Genomic DNA, 19,028 nt, shown 5'->3' with positions numbered 1-19,028 from the left:
ATGTTCACTGCAAAATAAAAGGCCTGCATCAGTATGATTATTCAGGATGAACTAACTTGCAGCATCGTTGCTACATTTTGCCTAATTTTATAAAGTCACAATTAAAGGAAAGGAGCTGGTATCAGGAACTATCAGATCAATTTTGAAACTGGAGCATTATGTTTGTCCTCCTTCCATCAAATATCCAAAACCTAATGTCATTGTATATTAGCACAAAACAAAAACTGTAAATTATTTTCCTACATTTACAATTTATCATACTAGTTTTTTGTTCCAAAAACAGACTAAAAAGGAAACTCACTGGGAATAGCTTGAACTTTAAGAAATTAAAGTGGTCTCACCGAGGTTAGTCCCTTCTAGTTGCCAATGTTCCCTACTTTACTTAGCCACACAACCATTGGAAATGGACCATTTTGCTTATCCAATTTTATTGGTGGTAGACTTTCAAGGTTCAGGGTCCGAGCAAGCATATGTTAGCTATCCCATTATCATAACAGACATGTAAATAATCAACTTATGTGTTTTCAATACCAACAATATCTTTTCCTCTCAGCATACTTTCCATTTCACATTCTTGGGTCTATTTGCTCTGTGGCCTGATGGAATGACTTTGCTACCTTGATGTTCCAGCTGGTATACTGAAACATTTCAGAAGACTGTCTTATTCCCTGTATAATCATATGCATGTCTCTCTTTTCCTTTTCTCTTACCTGCATGCAGGGATTTGGTTTCGTAACTTTTGAAACCAGTGCTGACGCGGACAGGGCACGGGAGAAATTAAATGGAACAATCGTAGAAGGTCGTAAAATAGAGGTGCAGGTCCAATTCTTTTTCTTTTCCCTACTTTAAATGTCTACTTCATCATTTTCTATTGATTAGTCTGTGTGCTTTTTCCATTTCCTTCCTTCCACCCTTCCATACTGAAGTATATTCCCTTGAACAGATGCCTCCATTTTACAAAGGAATCACAATGCTATGTTTTGGTTCTCCTTATTGGTCTTGACTGGTGTAGTATTTAAGGTCAACATTGTGTAAAACTCTATAGCTGATAAGTCACATTGCCAATTAAATCCATTCAATAGCTAAGTAAAATGATTTTAATTGTATAAGAGCACTTATTCCCCCCAAGGAATTGTGCTTATTCTTGAGATTGAAGCACAGGAAATATGAAAATTCTACGGATAAAGTTTCACTCAGTTTTTGCTTTTGATGCTCATAAGGAGGGTATCAAGGTCAAGAAGAAGAAGAACAAAATGTTTTATGAAAATAGGGCACAGGCATTTTGTGCTTTTCTCTTAGGTGATGTTATTGCAGACATAATAATTAACATAATCTCACTCAATCTTCCTGTGTTGGGGACAGTTGATATGCCCAGTGCCTTGTTTTCTAAGCAAAAATGTAAGAGCAACTATCTCAGCCACCAACATTACTGAGATGGAAGAGTGTTGAAGATATTTTAAAAGTTTTTAGTACAAAGAATATACTCTTGCATTGGTTCTAAACCATCTTTAGTTTGATGTTCTTTGTTACTCATTTCCATTAGTTTTGCATTCACTTTTAGGCTGATTAATAAACTCTGATATTAAATGAATCCCAGGGGAATTCATCTGCAAGATTTGGCTAGAAGCATAAATGATAGAAATGTATTGGAGCTTTGGCTGTATTCTTTGCTGTCACACAGCACTTGGAGACTTCTGGAACAGTGTACAAAAGTAATTTTGGCATTAATGATAGATTAATACAATTGCTGAACTGAGACCAGAGCAATGTACTACATGAATCAAAAGTGGATCGGTATTGATAACAAGAAAGCTATACTTAATTACAGGACTATTGTAAGATTACAATCAAAATGCTTCCTCTCTTGTGCTCTAGTTTACAATAGCCCAAGTTTGTGGTCAGCTTGGAACAACAGTGTTCTCCTCTGACCCATAGAGAATTAGAGATCTCGGTGGTGTGGATTTCACCTTGCCTGGGGTTAATTTGATTCTGGCATCAAGTTAAGGGGATCTCCTGGCATTCAAAAACAATAATGGCATAATGTAGGCTAAGTAGCTTATCACTCATAGACAACAAGCAAGAAGTAAAATGCATAGATTGTAAAATTTATAAACAGTGAATGATAGCAAAATATAGATTGGGATATACTCATTATGTAAGAACACTGGATTTTTAACCAGAGTCAAAAACTTTAATGTTACACAAACACAACATTAGTTTTCCAAGGCCAAAGAGGTCACTCAGAATTAGTTTGGATTTAGAAATTGTTTAAAACTGAATTGCATCTCTTTGTCAAAGCAAATCATTTTTGACAGCAATATCATAGTGTAAAAGGGCAATTTCTTGTCGGTTCAGGGATTTCAATGGATTACCATCTATGCGCTCTTCAACAGCACACCGTATGGAAGCACACAGAATCATTGGCTGCAACTTCTGGATTGCTGTGTTTAAATGTATGCAGAGAAATTATTGAATTGCTATCAATTTTTTAAGGCAATGGTAAAGAACATACCCGGGTTCATGCTCCATCTTTCTCCCTGTCATATACAACATGTTTCCTCATTTGCTCTCAACGCCAACTCCCCACACTGCTAACCTTGTATGGCATCTGTGCTGCCTATTCCTTTGTGTGGGACACCTCACCAGCTAGACCTCACTTGCATCAGCATTCACAACTGTGGGTCCCACTTTCATCACCTTTAATACCACCACTTCTCTAATTCCCGAGGAAGCAGCCCACAATAGGGCAAAAAGAGCCAAGATGGGTGGTTGGGTGCATGGCATTCAGCTCCTCAACCCCTGTGAGGAAATGATCCTGAGCCTGACCATCACGAGTGGCCAAATTATTGTATCTAAATCCCTGGACTGGATCGGAGAGTGTTCTTGACTTATTGAACCAGGACCCAACCTGGAACAAATAGTGTCTCCTTTGAGGACTACTGATAACCGTGATAAGCTTCCAGGTTTTGCAATAAACAGCACGGTGAACAAAAGGACTGTGAACCTGGCAGCTCGAGCTGTGAAGACCATAAGACATAGGAGTGGAAGTAAGGCCATTCGGCCCATCGAGTCCACTCCGCCATTCAATCATGGCCGATGGGCATTTCAACTCCACTTACCAGCGTTCTCCCCGTAGCCCTTAATTCCTCGAGACAACAAGAATCTATCAATCTCTGCCTTGAAGACATTTAGCGTCCCAGCCTCCACTGCACTCCGTGGCAATGAATTCCACATGCCCACCACCCTCTGGCTGAAGAAATGTCTCTGCATTTCTGTTCTGAATTGACCCCCTCTAATTCTAAGGCTGTGTCCACGGGTCCTAGTCTCCTCGCCTAATGGAAACAATTTCCTAGCGTCCACCCTTTCCAAGCCATGTATCCTCTTGTACGTCTCTATTAAGTCTCCCTTTAGTCTTCTAAACTCCAATGAATACAATCCCAGGATCCTCATCCGTTCCTCATATGTTAGACCTACCATTCCAGGGATCATCCGTGTGAATCTCCGCTGGACACGTTCCAGTGCCAATATGTCCTTCCTGAGGTGTGGGCACCAAAACTGGACACAGTACTCCCAATGGGGCCTAACCAGAGCTTTATAAAGTCTCAGTAGCACATCGCTGCTTTTATATTCCAACCCTCTTGAGATAAATGACAACATTGCATTCGCTTTCTTAATCACGGACTCAACCTGCATGTTTACCTTTAGAGAATCCTCGATGAGCACTCCCAGATCCCTTTGTACTTTGGCTTTACTAATTTTCTCACCGTTTAGAAAGTAGAAAGACAATGCACAATAAAGGCAAGAAAGGGAATGCTGCGAATATCCAGGTAGCCACAGGTTGAGTGAGAACCAAGACAGCCAAGTGAGCAACCGTCAGATTTCAGTCTATGAGCTGAGTGCTTCTCCCAACATGCTCCATGTCCTTGCAGCAGCATTGCAGTGGTAGTTGCCAATATGGCCTGAAGTGCAGCACGACAGTGCAGCACGCTGGTCTATGTGGATTGGAGATGTACCATGATGCAGATATGTTGGCAAGTGCCCAATGCCAACATTTATGGATATAGGATGCAGGAGGCTGGTGAAACATGGCCTGAGATATTAGTGCCAAGTGCCAATATAGAGGTCTGGAGGTCAAAGGGGTGATGCCAGAGTCACCAGGTACAGCACAGCCTTTCATGTTGAGAATTCTCAGTGTCTAGCTTCCTCATAGTGAATGATAGGAGAGTATCTGCATATTAACAAAGCTGAGATCTACAGTTAATGAGGCTGACACTAAGCAAAAAGCCCCTTAATAGGCAACTTGCTGAGCAAGAATCTCACCTCAGTGTTCAGAACTCTGTTGGAAAATGCAGCTAGTTGCTTCCTATGTCAAGAACGGCCTCGCTGCACTTCTCACCTGGATTGTCCCAGATTTCAAGCCATTGCCTAAGTTGTTCAGATCCCTGTAAGATTCTGCCCTTTTTGACAAAGCAACCAACCCTCCAGTACTTCACTTACATGTTACTATAATCTTCAAGGTTCATTCACTTCTTCTGGAACCAACCCAATGACATTCAAAGGCTCTCAGGAATTTTTTTAAATTTGTGGAGATCTTTTTATTAGTTGCTGGCTATGTGGTACAACAACCTCTCCTTTAAATATCTCATGGCCATCATTTCCTCGGCTACTGTCCTGGTTGGGAGGAGCATTCCAAACTAACTTTGCTAAATGCTTTCCAACATTCCAACAGGACCACTGTAGATCTTTTCTTCAAACTTAAAGCTAGGAAAATCTTCCAGCTCCTTGTCTCCTCTTAAATTCCAAACTTATCACAAACAGTCTTTCATATTCTACACAGTGAACAGTGAAGGTACTGTTTTCTCTGTGTAAATACAGACCTGACTAATGCTACTTTCCTTTGGTTCTTCCAATTCAATGAGCTGCAATCTGTACCAAATCAAATTTGCAGTTGTCTTCAATTTGAAATACCCAGATAAATTAAATATCATCGACAGTCCATTTCCATGACAACACCGCATGCATTTGAATGTTCCCAAACAGAAATTAAAACTACTTATGTTTTACCTTCAACATAACTCTTTGATTCTGTAATCCATATGAATAATTTATATTTCTATTCAAGTTACGTGGATATGAATTGTGAGTAGATATTCACAACAATCTGGAATAGAGAGATAAACTCTAGCTCACTGAAGAGTGCTGAAGGTCATGTCTGGAAACACATGAATGGTCCTAAAAATAAAGTGTTAGCCTGGTGAAACTACATGGCAAGATTCATTAGATTAGATTACTTCGTGTGGAAACAGGTCCTTCGGCCCAACAAGTCCACACCGACCCGCCAAAGCGCAACCCACCCATACCCATATATTTACCCCTTACCTAACACTACGGACAATTTAGCATGGCCAGTTCACCTGACTTGCACATCTTTGGACTGTGGGAGGAAACCCACGCAGACACGGGGAGAACGTGCAAACTCCACACAGTCAGTCACCTGAGGCGGGAATTGAACCCGGGTCTCTGGTGCTGTGAGGCAGTCATGCTAACCACTGTGCCACTGTGCCGCCCACAAATCTGTTTGATTCCTTGTGTATCAAACAGAATATGCAGCAAGTGATAGACAGAGCTAAGCAATTCCACAACTAACAGATCGGATTTAATCTCTACAGTCTTTCTGCATCCAGTCATGAATGGTGGTGAACAATTAAGGATCTTAGTGGAAGAGGATGCTCCAAAATTATCTGCAACCTCAATTATGTGAGGCCCACAATTAATAATACTGAAACATTTGCAACAACCTTCAAGCACAATTCACGTTGCCCTCCTCCCAAAGCCACCAGCAAGTCTTCAGCCAATTCAATTCACTTCACATGATATCACAAATCAGCTAAAGGCATTGGATTCTGCAAAGCTACAAACCTGGGAATACCATTAACTGGAAACTTAATGGGGTTGGTCACCAAAATTCAGTGGTAACAAGAGAATGTCAGAGGCTAGAAAAATATTGTGGCAGTGATACTGAAGACATGGCTCCAGAACTAGTCGTGACCTCAGCCGAGTTGCTCCAGACTGGATAAAACAGTGGCATATATCGGCATTGTAGAAAAGTGCCTAGGTATGTCCTCTACACAAAAGGCAGGAGAAATCCAACCTAGCCAGTTACCACCTCATCAATCTGCTCTCAGTCAACAGGAAAGTAGTCATCAATAGTGCCATCAAGCAGCACTTGCTTAGCATTTACCAGTTCACTGATGCCTAGCTTAGGATCTGCAAGGGCCACTCAGCTTCTGACCTCATCACAGCCCGATTCAAGTATGGATCAATGAGCGGAACCTTGACACCAAGGCAGTATCAAGCAGCTCCAGCAAAGCTGGAATCAGTAGGAACTCGGAGAAGGTTCTCCACTGGATGGAGTCATATCCAGTACAAAGAAAGTGGTTGTGATTGTTGGAGGTCAGACATCTCAGTCACTACAAGAGTTTCTCATGATAGTATCCTCGGCCTTGCCATCTTTAACTTCTCCATCAATGTCCTTCCTTCCTTCAAAAGGTCAGGAATGGAGACATTTGCTGATGATTGTGCAACTTTCACCACCATTTGTGACTCCTTAGATACCAAAGCAGTCAGTGTTGAGCTACAGCAAGACCTGGAAAATATGCATGCTTGGGCTAACAAATGGCAAGTAACATTCATACCACACAACTGTGAGGCAATGACCAACTTCAACATTCAGTGGCATTGCCATTGCTGAATCCCTCATTAACAACAACTTGGGGTTAGCATTGTCTGGAAACTGAATGGGACTAGTCACCAAAATTCCGTGGTTACAAAAGAAGGTTGAAGGCTGGGAATCCTGCAGTGGGTAACTCCCCTCCTGACTCCCCAAAGCCAATTTACAGGGCACAAGTCAAGAATGTGATGGAATACTCCCCACCTGCTGGGATGGGTGCAGCTCTAACAATCAAGAAACTTGACACCATCCAGGTCAAAGCAGCCTGCTTGACTGGCACATCATTGACAAACATTCAAACCCTCTACCACCAAAACTCAACAACAGCAGTATGTAAGGGTAAAAAATGAGGTCTGCAGATGCTGGAGATCACAGTTGAAAATGTGTTGCTGGTTAAAGCACAGCAGGTCAGGCAGCATCCAAGGAATAGGAAATTCGACGTTTCGGGCATAAGCCCTTCATCAGCAGCAGTATGTACCAATTATCGGATGTACTGCAGAAGTTTGCCATCGCTCCTTAGGTAGCACCTTCTAAACCCACGACCACTACCATCTTGAAAAGCAAGGGCAGCAGGTACGTGAGAACACCACCATCTGTAAGTTCCCCTAAATCTGACCCCTAACCCTCTCACCCTACCTCCCCACCACTAACTTGTAAATACAATGCTGTTCCTTCAGTGTCACTGGATCAAAGTTCTGATGCACCCTCTGCAGCAGCATTGTCGGTATACCAGATGGGCTGCAACAGTTTAAAAAGGCAGTTCATCACCATATTTTCAAGGGCAATAATTGGTATTCCAGCTTGTATTCTCCTGAATGAATAAAAAAAATTGTTACAACTGCTGATATGAGAGCTGCTGTTTTTGTTGGCATGAATACTAGTGCAGATGGGAACTGCTAAGTACTTGTAAAACCTCAGAGAGAACAAGCAAATTAAATCATCATAGTTGCTTCAAAGTATTGGAATTGGATGGCTTAAAATGCATAAAAGTGGATTACTCCCCAGGACCTGATCAGGTGTACCCTAGAGCTCTGTGGGAAGCTAGGGAAGTGATTGCAGGGTCCCTTGCTGAGATAGTTGTATTATTGACAGCCACAAGTGAGGTGTTGGAAGACTGGAGGTTGGCTAACATTGTGCTACTATTTAAGAAAGGTTGTAAGGAGAGCTTGAGCTTATGGGTAGGGGCTGAATAGGCTGGGGCTATTTTCCCTGAACCTTTTAGAGGTTTATAAAAATCAAATGGGGCATGAGTGGGGTAAACAGACAAGGTCATTTCCCTGGGATGGGGGAGTCCAAAACTAGAGGGCATAGGATTAATTTGAGAGGGGTAAAGTTTAAAAGGGACCTAAGGGGGAATGTTTTCACGCAAATGGTGGAATGAGCTGCCGGAGGAAGTGGTGGAGGCTGGTATACTTACAGCATTTAAAAGGCATCTGAATGGTTTTATGAATAGGAAGGGTTTAAGGGGATATGGGCCAAATGCTGGCATATGGAACTAAATTTATCTAGGATATCTGTTCAGCATGAATGAGTTGGACTGAGGGGTCTGTTTTTATGATGTACATCTCTATAACTCTCTGGAGGTGGACTTACGAAGTTGAAAAGTATTAATACTGTTCACTATATGTATGAAACAATCTGTTCTCCATCACAAGAAAATAATTGCAACTTCTAATACTTTTCAAGTACTGTCATCATAATTCTCCATTTTCAAGCTGTCTCTCCTTTCCTCTTTCAAACTGGAATGCCAAAGATTTTGCAAATATTTCCATTTCATTCAATGTGATCCCAATATGCTGTCGCTTGTTCAACTCTGAGCATGGTTAGCACAGCAGATGCAATAGTTTGTATTGTACAGTAATGACTACAAATGCCTGCTTTAGTATGTTTCAATAATCTTGGAAACAGTAAAATTTGCTTCTAATAGACGAGGTCTTCTGATTTTCACAATAGCACTGCAGGCTTTCAGTCTGTTCTGAGAAGTGATTCTGGTCCAATGCTAAGTGCCTGAAACACTGTGCCTGGGTTCTTGCAGTCCATTATCACTGACCCATACCATTTCTGAATCACTTACCTGTGTCTACTTCCATCTCTTTTTATTTATGAAGTTCACCACACGCTCATATAGATCATTTCATAGCTTCTTATTCATGGTAAGCATGTTATAAGCAAAGGCACTTAGTTTAATATAGCTGGCAGTTAATGCTTTGAAGTTAAATTATTTGTTGATTGCATTTAGATCTTTGCACTGGAAATCTTTATGTTTGAAAATGCATAAGGGGACATAATATTTTTTTAAAATTCCATATTCCTTATCAAAAAGAGTTTTGGGTTGTCATTTTTCTCCAACTGTGAAAATATAAAATATTAATAGAATTTTCATGTGGAAGCTTTTTCTGTGACCAAAATTATCAAAATAAGTGATATTAGCTTTCTTGTTTCCTTAATAGTTTGTAGAGGTGAATAAATTCTACAGGTATAAAGTAGCTCTAATAATATCTTCTTCAGATGGATCCTAGATACATGGTTTATGTTTTACTGAATAATAGAATTTCTGTACCATTGTCACAGGTCAGGTCATTATGGAAGGTAATTAAATCATAGCAATTCTAAGCATATAACCCTGGCCACAGCAATGTATCTAGTACCTATTCCATGTCAGATACCACAGATGCTCAGGTGGGAAAGGTCTTCCCTCATTGTTGATCAGGGTCTAGTCACCAGAGAGCATGGTGGAGAGCTCCTACCACAATATGGAAGGGTACCCAGAGGAAAAGGATTACCTCTTCCCAGGTGATCACCAATGTACCTTCTTATCACCTTTTCACAAGAGGTTCATCTTCACAAGATTGTGTGAACACATGAATTAGGAGCAGAAGAATGTCATGTGACTCTTCCAGCCTGTTGTGCTATTCTGTAAGATTGTGACTATTCAGTTTGTGTTTCAAATTCCATATTTTCATCTTCTCCAATACTCTTTGATTCCCTTACTGATAAACATTTGTCTCTGTCTTCTTAAGACAGTGTTACAAAGTTGCTCACCCAAAGATGCTAAAAAAACTTCTCCTCTTCTGTCCTGAAATGGAGACCCCCTAATTTGAAAACAGTGTCCCCTAGCGCTGGATGCACCCACAAGAGCAACTATCCTTTCCACATTGACCTGATCAGGATTTTATACACTTCAGTCAGGCCACCCTTCACTCTGCTAAACTCCATTGTAAACAAACCCAGTATTTCCAATTTTTCCTCATAAGACAGTCTGCTTTGTATTGCCTTCAATACATTAATACCTTTCCTTAAGAAATAAAAACTGCACATAGAATTTGAGACATCTACTCCCCAATGCCCTAGTTAAAAAGGTCGCTATAGGGATGCTGTCTCATTATAGAAAGATGGGCATGGATGAGTTGGACTGAAGGGCCTATTTTCATGCTATACACCTCTATGACAGTGTCATCATGCCTCAGATATGAGAGAGGATAAGGAGGAGAGTCCTCCATGGTAATTTCAGCTGGGGTGGAAACAGAACCCACACTGTTAGCATCACTCTGCATTGCAGACCAGCCATTCAGCCAACTGAGTAAATTTAACCCCTATCAATGCCCTGTAAGACTGTGGCATAATATCTTCACATTTGTGTTAATTTTTTTCTTATAATAAAGGATATTATTCCATTAATTTATAAAAGTACTTGCTGTTTCTGTATGCAAACTTTTTCTGACTCACACAATAGAAAACTTTGATCCCTCTGCATCTTTTAGAATTCTGCAGTTGTTCTCTGGTAAGGTTTTATTTTATTCTTCCAATAAAAGTGACCAATTCCATATTTTTCCGCCTTATACTCAAACTGTCAGATGTTTGCCCACTCACTCAGTCTATCTATACTGGTCTGGAAACTCACTATGCCCTCTTCACAAAATACTTTCTGACCTGTGTTATGTCATCTGCAAATGCAACTGTCCTGCCTTTCTAATCTCAAAGTTGTTGATGTAAACTAGAAAAAAGCTGTATCCCCAACACAAACCTCAGTGGGACTCCATTCGTCACATCCTGCCAATCAGATAAAGATCTCAGTTTTCTGCCAGCCAGCTAATCTTCCATCAATGCAAATGTATAAATCCAAATGCCACGTGCTTCTACTTTACACAGCAACCTTTGATGTGATACCTTGTCAGATGCCTGCTGGAAATCCACAGCACATCTACAAGCCCCTCCTTATCCAGACCACATGTTATTTCTGAAAGCAATTACTTAATTTCTCTGTCACAAAGTTAAAAATCCAACAACACCAGGTTATAGTCCAACAGGTTTATTTGGAGGCACTAAACAGGATCATAAGATACAGAATTTATAACAAAAGATCACAGTGCCATGCAGTGGAAATGATATATTGAACAAAATCTTATGGTCCTGGTTCATAACTACCTGATGAAGGAGCAGCATTCCATGAGCCAGTACTTCCAAATAAACCTGTTGGACAATAACTTGGTGTGTGTGATTTTTAACTTTGCCCACCTCAGTCCAACATCAACTCCTCCACATCGTCTCTGTCACAAAACCATTCTGACTTTTTCTGATTACTTTGAACTTTTCTAAGTTGCCAAAGATAGTTTCTTTAATGATTGATTCTAACACCTTTCCCAAGAAAGAATTCAAGCTAAAGAGCCTATAGGTTCCTGATATCTCTTTCCTTCCCTTCCTGAAGAGACAGGTTATCTTTGCTACTTTGCAGTCTGATGGAACATTTCCAGAATTCAGTGAATTTTGGGAAATTAACACAAGTGCATCTATTTTAGGACCCTGTGAGGATGTTGATGCTTGTCAGTCTGCAACACTACTAGTTTACCCAGTTCCAATTCCCTGGTGATTATAATTTCATAATTTTCTTCTCTTCTTTCCATGTCCTTATTTATACCCTTTCCTGGAATTTTTTTGTTGTATCCACTACAATGATATGGGAGCCAAATGCTTGTTCGTTTCAACAACCATTTCCTCATAATCTAATGCTAACACCCTTTCTTCACCCTCTAGAGGACTAACACTTGATTTATTACTCTCTTATTTGTTAGGGCCTTGTAGAAATTCTTGATTTCCGAAGTAAAAATTAGAACTAATGAGGAAAAACTGAATTATGAAAGGTTTGAGATGTGAGATATTGCTTGCTGTGTGGGACAATCTAAAATTAGAAGTCATAAGTTCTTTATAGCGACTAATAAATCTGTTAAGGGATTCAATAGAAATGCCATTGGCCAAACCACAGTTAGAATGTGGAACATGGAATATGAAGACATTGAGGTCACCAAGATAGATGTATATGGAGAAGCCAAGTAAGTACATGAGGGTAAAAGAAGTAGAACGGTATGTTGTGAGGGTCAAAATAAGTAAGGTGGGAGGATGTTCATGTGAAATACAAGCATTGGCAGAGATCAGTTGGGCAAAATAACCCCTCTAAGTTCTGTGAATTCTAACCTGAACATGCCTCTCAGAGAGAGAGCTTCCTGTGTCTTCTGCCAATTGAAGAAAACAAAAAACTTTCCCAATCCATTTATGGGAATAATTGGATTTTCTTGAATGTAGGTTGTGGAATTTCCTTACAAGGTCATCAAGAACAACAGTATGGAAATTACAAAGTCAGAGTTAGGAATTCTTGATCCATACTGCTGTCTGTCACCCCAACTTGCTGAAACAACAAATTGCCTAGCTATGAGGCTAAGATTGAAGAAAACATTGTCAGTCTCTTTTCTCTCAGACAGTCTCCAGTCAAAAGGTTCAGTACTACTGGGGAAACAATATAATCCCTTCTATGGCAATTAATGATTAAGCAAATGAGATCCACAGTAGGGCTACCATTTCTTTCCTTTATCCCTACCTCTGGTCTAGCATCCTAGCATAGAATATAAGGGAGTGGCATACTGAATGCTTACAGGATTGGTAGGCCAAATTAAGCAGTTGTAAACTCATTTTTATCATTGTTGACTAATGAGAGCAAGTTGGATTTTTCTTGCAATTATCTCTTGTCCTTGTTTTTACAGTCTTTGCAATTTATCAATGGATCAGCTTATTCGTTGATATGAAAATTTTATGAGACTGTTGACTAAATATGTTTATTTGGCAGATATAATGGTCCAGACAAATATCATTTTGAATCTTGAAAATGTCTGAAATCAAAGAAAGAATGATGAAAAATAAGGCTTTGCAGTTACTAGATCAAAGGAATAGGAGTCACATCTTGGGAGGTACTGTATTTGTTTAAACACAATAGTCAGACTGAGACTATCACAGATAGAAGGCTGATCATGATACTTAATACCCGATGATATACAAGATGTGAATGGCATGTTTCAAGAGTTCACGGTACTGAGAGTTAGGATACAATAGGTACTTTTGTTGTTTTTTGCATTTTGAGAGAATTAATAGTCTTTGTCGTTTTTGAAAATATATTGTCTGTACTCAGTGCTGTTCATTACGCAATTTAAAGTAAATAAATTGTTTGTTACAGGCTTAATCTCAAACTATGATCTAATATCTTCCAACAAACCAGAATACAATGGGATGTTTTCTTTATTTGCCCCTTGAACATTGTAAATGAGCAGATAAAGGCACAGTTTGGTTCATAAGAAATGAGAAGTATTTCATACAGGAATGACGAATGACAGTACATTTAAGGACAAATTCTGCTAATTGGTCCTAATGTGGTGAATTTTGGCTTGATATTTTAATTAGAGTTATCATCATTTATCGAGTCATAGGGATCTACAGCACAGAAAAATGCACTCTTCAGACAATTGCATGCATGCCAGCACTTGGCCCATAGCTTCTTAAATGATAGGAGGTGTTTCTGCCTCTACCACCTTAGTAACAGTGAGTTCCAGATTCCCACCATCCTCTGGGTGAAAAGGATTTCCCCCACATCTCCTTTAATCCTTCTGCCCCTTACCATAAATTTATGCCACCCGGTTACTGATCCCTCAGTCATGGAGTAATGTTTCTTCCTATCTACCATATCAATGCCCCTCATAATTGTATACATTTCAGTCATGTCTTCTGTCAGTCCCTTCTGCAGGGAGAAAAACCCTTGAGTCTGTCCAATCTCTCTTCATAACAGAAACTGTCCAGCCCAGGCAACATGCTCTTCTTCAATGCTATCATATGCCATTTACTGCACTAAAGATGGCCACTTGGCCCAACAAGTCCCATGCTAGCTCTCTGTAGAGCAAGCCAATTGGTCCTAAATACCCTGTCCTATCACCATAACACTGCGTATTTATTACATTCAACTGTCCATTCCTTTTCCCATGATTGTGTCATGACAATAATTGTGTTTCATTAAGAAAAAAATTGCCTGTTACTAGTTTCAACTGGTACTCCTTTTCAACTGGAGCAGAAATGAGACAGTCAAGCGAATTCCTACACTACAGGAATGGTCAGATCCACATGTTTTTATCTGCAGTTTATTGAGGAGCTAAAACACTGGCATCTACATGATTATGTGGAAAATTTCCCACAGGAGAAACATATCTCAGCCCATTACCAACTATCAGTTCACTGTCAAGTGATGGAGGAGGGATAATAACAATGCTCTTAAGCAGATGAATTTTGTGAGAACCTGCTTACTGACGTTCAGTTTGTGTTCTGCCAGGGCCACTCAGGGGTCAGGTAAAAGTGAACACCCTCAACGCTAAGACCACAAATTGCATGTCAACTAGTGCAGCATGAAGGCCTAGCACTAGGAAAACTAGAGTCAATGAGATTCAGGAAGAAAAAAATCTCGACTGGGTTTGGACATGCCTAGGACAAAAGAAAATGGTTGTGGTTGGTGATCAGTCATCTCAGTCTGGGATGTATCTGCAGGAGTTCCTCAGGATAGTATCCTAAGCTCAGCCATCTTCAACGGCTTCATCAATGACCTTCCGACCATCAGAAGGTCAGAAATGGAAATGTTTGCTGATGATTACACAATGTTCAACACCATTCACAATTCTTGAACTGTAGCAAAACCTGGACAATATTCAGAGTCAAGATTAGAGTGGTGCTGGAAAAGCACAGCAGGTCAGACACCATCTGAGGGGCAGGAAGATCGATATTGACTATAATCTCCTGCATCTGCAGTACCCATTTCTGCCTGGACAATATTCGGCCTCGGGCTGACAACTGGTAATACTTGTGCCACACAAGTGCCAGGTAATGACCATCTCCAATAGGAGAGAATTTAACTATTTGTGTTTTGACATTCAATTGCATTACCTTCACTGAATCCTCCACTATCAACATTCTGGGATGTTACCATTGACCAGAAACATAAATACTATAGTTACTAGGAATCCTGCAGCATGTATCTCACCACCTGATTCCCCAAAACATGCCCAACTACAAAGCACAAGTCAGGAATGTGATGGAACATTCCCCACTTACCTGGATAGGTGCAGTTCCAACAACTCAAAGGAAAACACCCATGTCTGTCCAGGACAAAGCAGCCCACTGGATTAGCACCCCATTCACAAACATTTACTCTGTCCATCACTGAGTGATCACCACCTATTGCAGCAAACACAGGAGCCCAGCACAAGGGTACATACATGCCAGCTTGAACCTATCAACATTGCAATGGCTTGGAAATTGCAAATTTCGTTGTGGAAAGATCATCCAATACTCTGAGAATTATCAGGAGAGGCATAAAATCCTTCATGAAGTTAAGCCTTTTGCAAAGAAAAGCTGTGATAATCAGAAAATGGCTTCACAACTTCCCACCCCTTCCTTCACCCCTCTGCAGTTTATAGTTCCCGCACTCATCGGATAGCATTAGCATAACCAATCATACTAGCCTGCTTTGTCTTTCTAAACTAATCATTTTTTGCCACACTGGTCCACTATTTTACACTTAACCTATCACATTACACCACCACCGTCTTTAGCATGAGCTCATCTATCAGTGATTTACCTAGCCTATCACAGTGTGCTACCATTATCTGTTACTGGTACTCCTGTAATATGATCCTGTGCATGCATTACACCATTACATTAATTATATAACTACCAAATTAGCTTCCATATATTTCATAGTTTCAGTGCAATTCCAGACTGCAGCAAGTGACCTCTGCTAACCCAGACAATTAGCTGTTCAAATCAGAATTTCCCAGATGTATGATAAGATCTTTGCCAAAGCCAATTACTCTATCTCCTTCCCATGAATGCACTGAAACAGGAAGTCTCCAGGGTTTCAGAGCTCCCTTCAGTTCTGAGCATCATCTCCTATTGCTTGGGACAATATCTCTGCGCCATGTCTAAAACACTGGAGAGCAGACCGGGAGAGTATTGTGAGAGATTTTTTGGAAGTGCCTATCTGATCTGTGCTTCTCTTCAAACTTAGCTGCAGGAAATGGAGAGGCCTGTGGCCTGCCTTGTCTCAATAAAAGTCTTCTTCGGAGATCAATTACAGTTGCCTGAGATTTCTGCCTAGGGGGATGAATGCTCCATAACACACTGGTGTCAAGCAAAATGATCACACAGAAGTTAGAAATTGTTTTTGCCACACTATTCAAGGTGTAGGTCCTCTGATACGTAGTCAGATAATGAAGCATTTCCTGTCCTCACAGATTAAAAAGGCACAAGCTCTGGTTGGCAAGTGGGAAATAGCATTTGTTTAATGCGAGTGCCAAGCAATGATCATCTTTGACAAGGAGTCTAAATAGCTCGTTTTTGCATTCCATGGCAGCACTATTGCCAAGTCTCCCACCATCAAAGTCTTGGTGGTTGCTATTAATCAGAAACTCAGCTGGTCTAGTCACATGAGAGGAGACACTCCTAAAATAGGTCAAAGGCTAAGAATTCAGTGGTGAGTGATTCTCCTCCTGAATTCACAAAACCTCTTTGCTACTTTAAGGTACAAGATGGGAGTACAACAGAGTATTCTGTGCTTGCCTGGATGAATGCAACTGGAACATTTGAGAATCTCAATGCTTTCCAGGAAAAAGCCAGTCAACTTGATCAGCACCTTAGCAGGCACTCTCGGTACCAATGCCTTCCAGCTTCGCTGTGTTCTATCTATTAGAATGCACTGCAACAACTCCACAGTGTTTCTTCAATCATCCCTTCAAAATCTATAAACTCCATGGGTGGCACGGTGGCTCAGTGGTTAGCACTGCTGCCTCACATCACCAGAGACCCAGGTTCAATTCCCGCCTCAGGCAACTGTCTGTGTGGAGTTTGCACATTCTCCCCGTGTTCAGTGTGGGTTTCCTCCCATAGTCCAAAAATGTGCAGGTTAGGTGAATTGGCCGTGCTAAATTGCCCGTAGTATTTGGTGCATGAGTCAGAGGGAAATAGGTCTGGGTGGGTTGCTCTTTGGAGAGTCGGTGTGGACTTGTTGAGCCAAAGGGCCTGTTTTCATACTGTAAGTAATCTAATCCAATACCAAGAAAGACAATAACCACAGTCACATAGGAAACCACTACCTCTGCCTTCCACCTTAAGGAGGCACCATCTGGATTTGACTTATATCGTCATCTCTTTGTCACTGGATCAATGTCCTTGCACTTAGTGCAGGACAGTCTTCAGTACATGGACCTCAAGGATATGATTTACTCTCAGTTTCTCAAGGTAAACTAGAGATATGCAAAAAGACAGGATCAGCCACCAGTGCCTATATCCTGCCTGAGGCTGATTTTTCTTTAAAGACGGGCTCAACACAAAGGATCAATGGTGCATCACACTGGGACATCAGTAAAGGGAATGGAAGACGAATATGGACAGAAAGATTGTCGTGAAGAAGAGCAGAAGTGTTACTATTGAAACTTCAAACTGTAATTAATTTTATGCAATGTAATTACATTTTGATAGTTCAGAATAAATTGCGAAGAAGTATGAAGGATTGCATTTAGAGAGAGTAGGCCTTACTATCTTGCAATGAACCATGATGTGTTCAGTTGATGCATCTAAATGAACTTTACTAAGAATTTCCATTTGCAAAGGTGAGAATTGAGGTCATTAATAAAAAGCAGAAATGTGAATTTAAATGCACCATGTGTATGGATTGCAAAACTATATACTCAGATAGAAATCACCATCATTGTCATACACTTAATAAAGAAGGCTTGCACAGAAACTGTTCATGGAAATGGTGTTTTTTGTGAATCAGCACATTTAAAATAGAAAATGTCTCATCTGTATTGTCCAGTCAATTGAACAGATGTTTGTCTCCACAATAATATAGAACAATACTATATATTTTTCTCAGGGTTAAGCTATGGAAAATAATTGAAATTCATGTACACTCAAGATTGACTTTTGAGGAATGTTATTTTAATATTTTTGTTATAAAAGTCATTTATTATGAATTGTTATGAAAAGTGTAGTCAAAAGGATATGTTAACGCATGTACCAGGACAATGTCAAATTGTTTTAACTAACACTTATAGGATTTTTAGGAAAGTTGATGACAGTATTGTGGAACAAACTTTTCTGAACAGCATCCTGAAATGTATATAAACTAGTTAGCATTTTCTTTCACTCTCTTTCCGTTTAACTTGTTCATATGTTTTTATGTCTTGTTTGTCGCTATCACTCTCAGGTTTCCTTTCTTTGCCTTTTGCTTATTGGGATTAGGAGCAACCTGTGAGATGTGAATTCAAGCAGTTTTAATTTATTTCCAAGTGGGCATTGGTTCACAGCACAGGAAGATGTTTCAACACAAAAAACCAATCTGAGTTATGAGGGCAATAACTGATCATGGAACTTGGAAATATCATTTCGGTAAAATGGAGAACACTCATTTGAGGTGGGATTGAAGTTTATTGCAAGGGAAACTGAGCTTGTCATTATATCTTTGTTACAAATCCATTCTTGGAACATTACCTTGCAACATAATACTGTCCCGAGGACCAAAGTAAAGACCAAAACTTTTTCGTAGGTCTGTCTGTCACTTCTTGTCTGTTAACAACCAAAATTACATGGGGTGAATTGCATTGTGTAATATCGGTTAATGAGTGAATTAACATGAAATTACTTTGCTGTTTTAACAGAAGCATGACTGCAATTACTTAAATGCTTCCTCTAAAATAGGACACAAGGCAATTATGGATACCTGGGAAGCTTGTAACTAATTCATGGGCTGAAACCACAGGATAAATCTCTAACAGTTCAACAAAAGTCGTCTGTAGATTATAGCTTGTAATGTACCTTGTGATTTTACATGATTATATATCATGGTTAACATACAATGTTTTAGTTTCAAAAGAGCTACTGCAACCTGTCAGTATTCCACAGAGTGCATGGAGTGCCTACAGCAAGATCTTGGGACTTA

At 40.1% G+C, this 19,028-nt stretch overlaps 1 protein-coding gene across 2 annotated transcripts in view; it reads left to right on the top strand.

The window, feature by feature from the left end:
- rbfox3a (RNA binding fox-1 homolog 3a) overlaps positions 1-19,028 on the top strand; it is a 165,904-nt gene that overhangs the window by 81,059 nt on the left and 65,817 nt on the right. For both annotated transcript variants that reach the window (XM_060844519.1, XM_060844518.1), the window contains exon 4: positions 721-813. In XM_060844519.1, coding sequence (XP_060700502.1) covers positions 721-813 — 93 coding nt within the window. The remainder of the gene's footprint in view (positions 1-720; positions 814-19,028) is intronic.

Source organism: Hemiscyllium ocellatum, chromosome 25 (assembly GCF_020745735.1).
Source record: "Hemiscyllium ocellatum isolate sHemOce1 chromosome 25, sHemOce1.pat.X.cur, whole genome shotgun sequence".
Taxonomy (NCBI): Eukaryota; Metazoa; Chordata; class Chondrichthyes; order Orectolobiformes; family Hemiscylliidae; genus Hemiscyllium; species Hemiscyllium ocellatum.
Note: the sequence above shows the minus strand (reverse complement) of the source record. Positions and strands in the feature narration are given on the sequence as shown.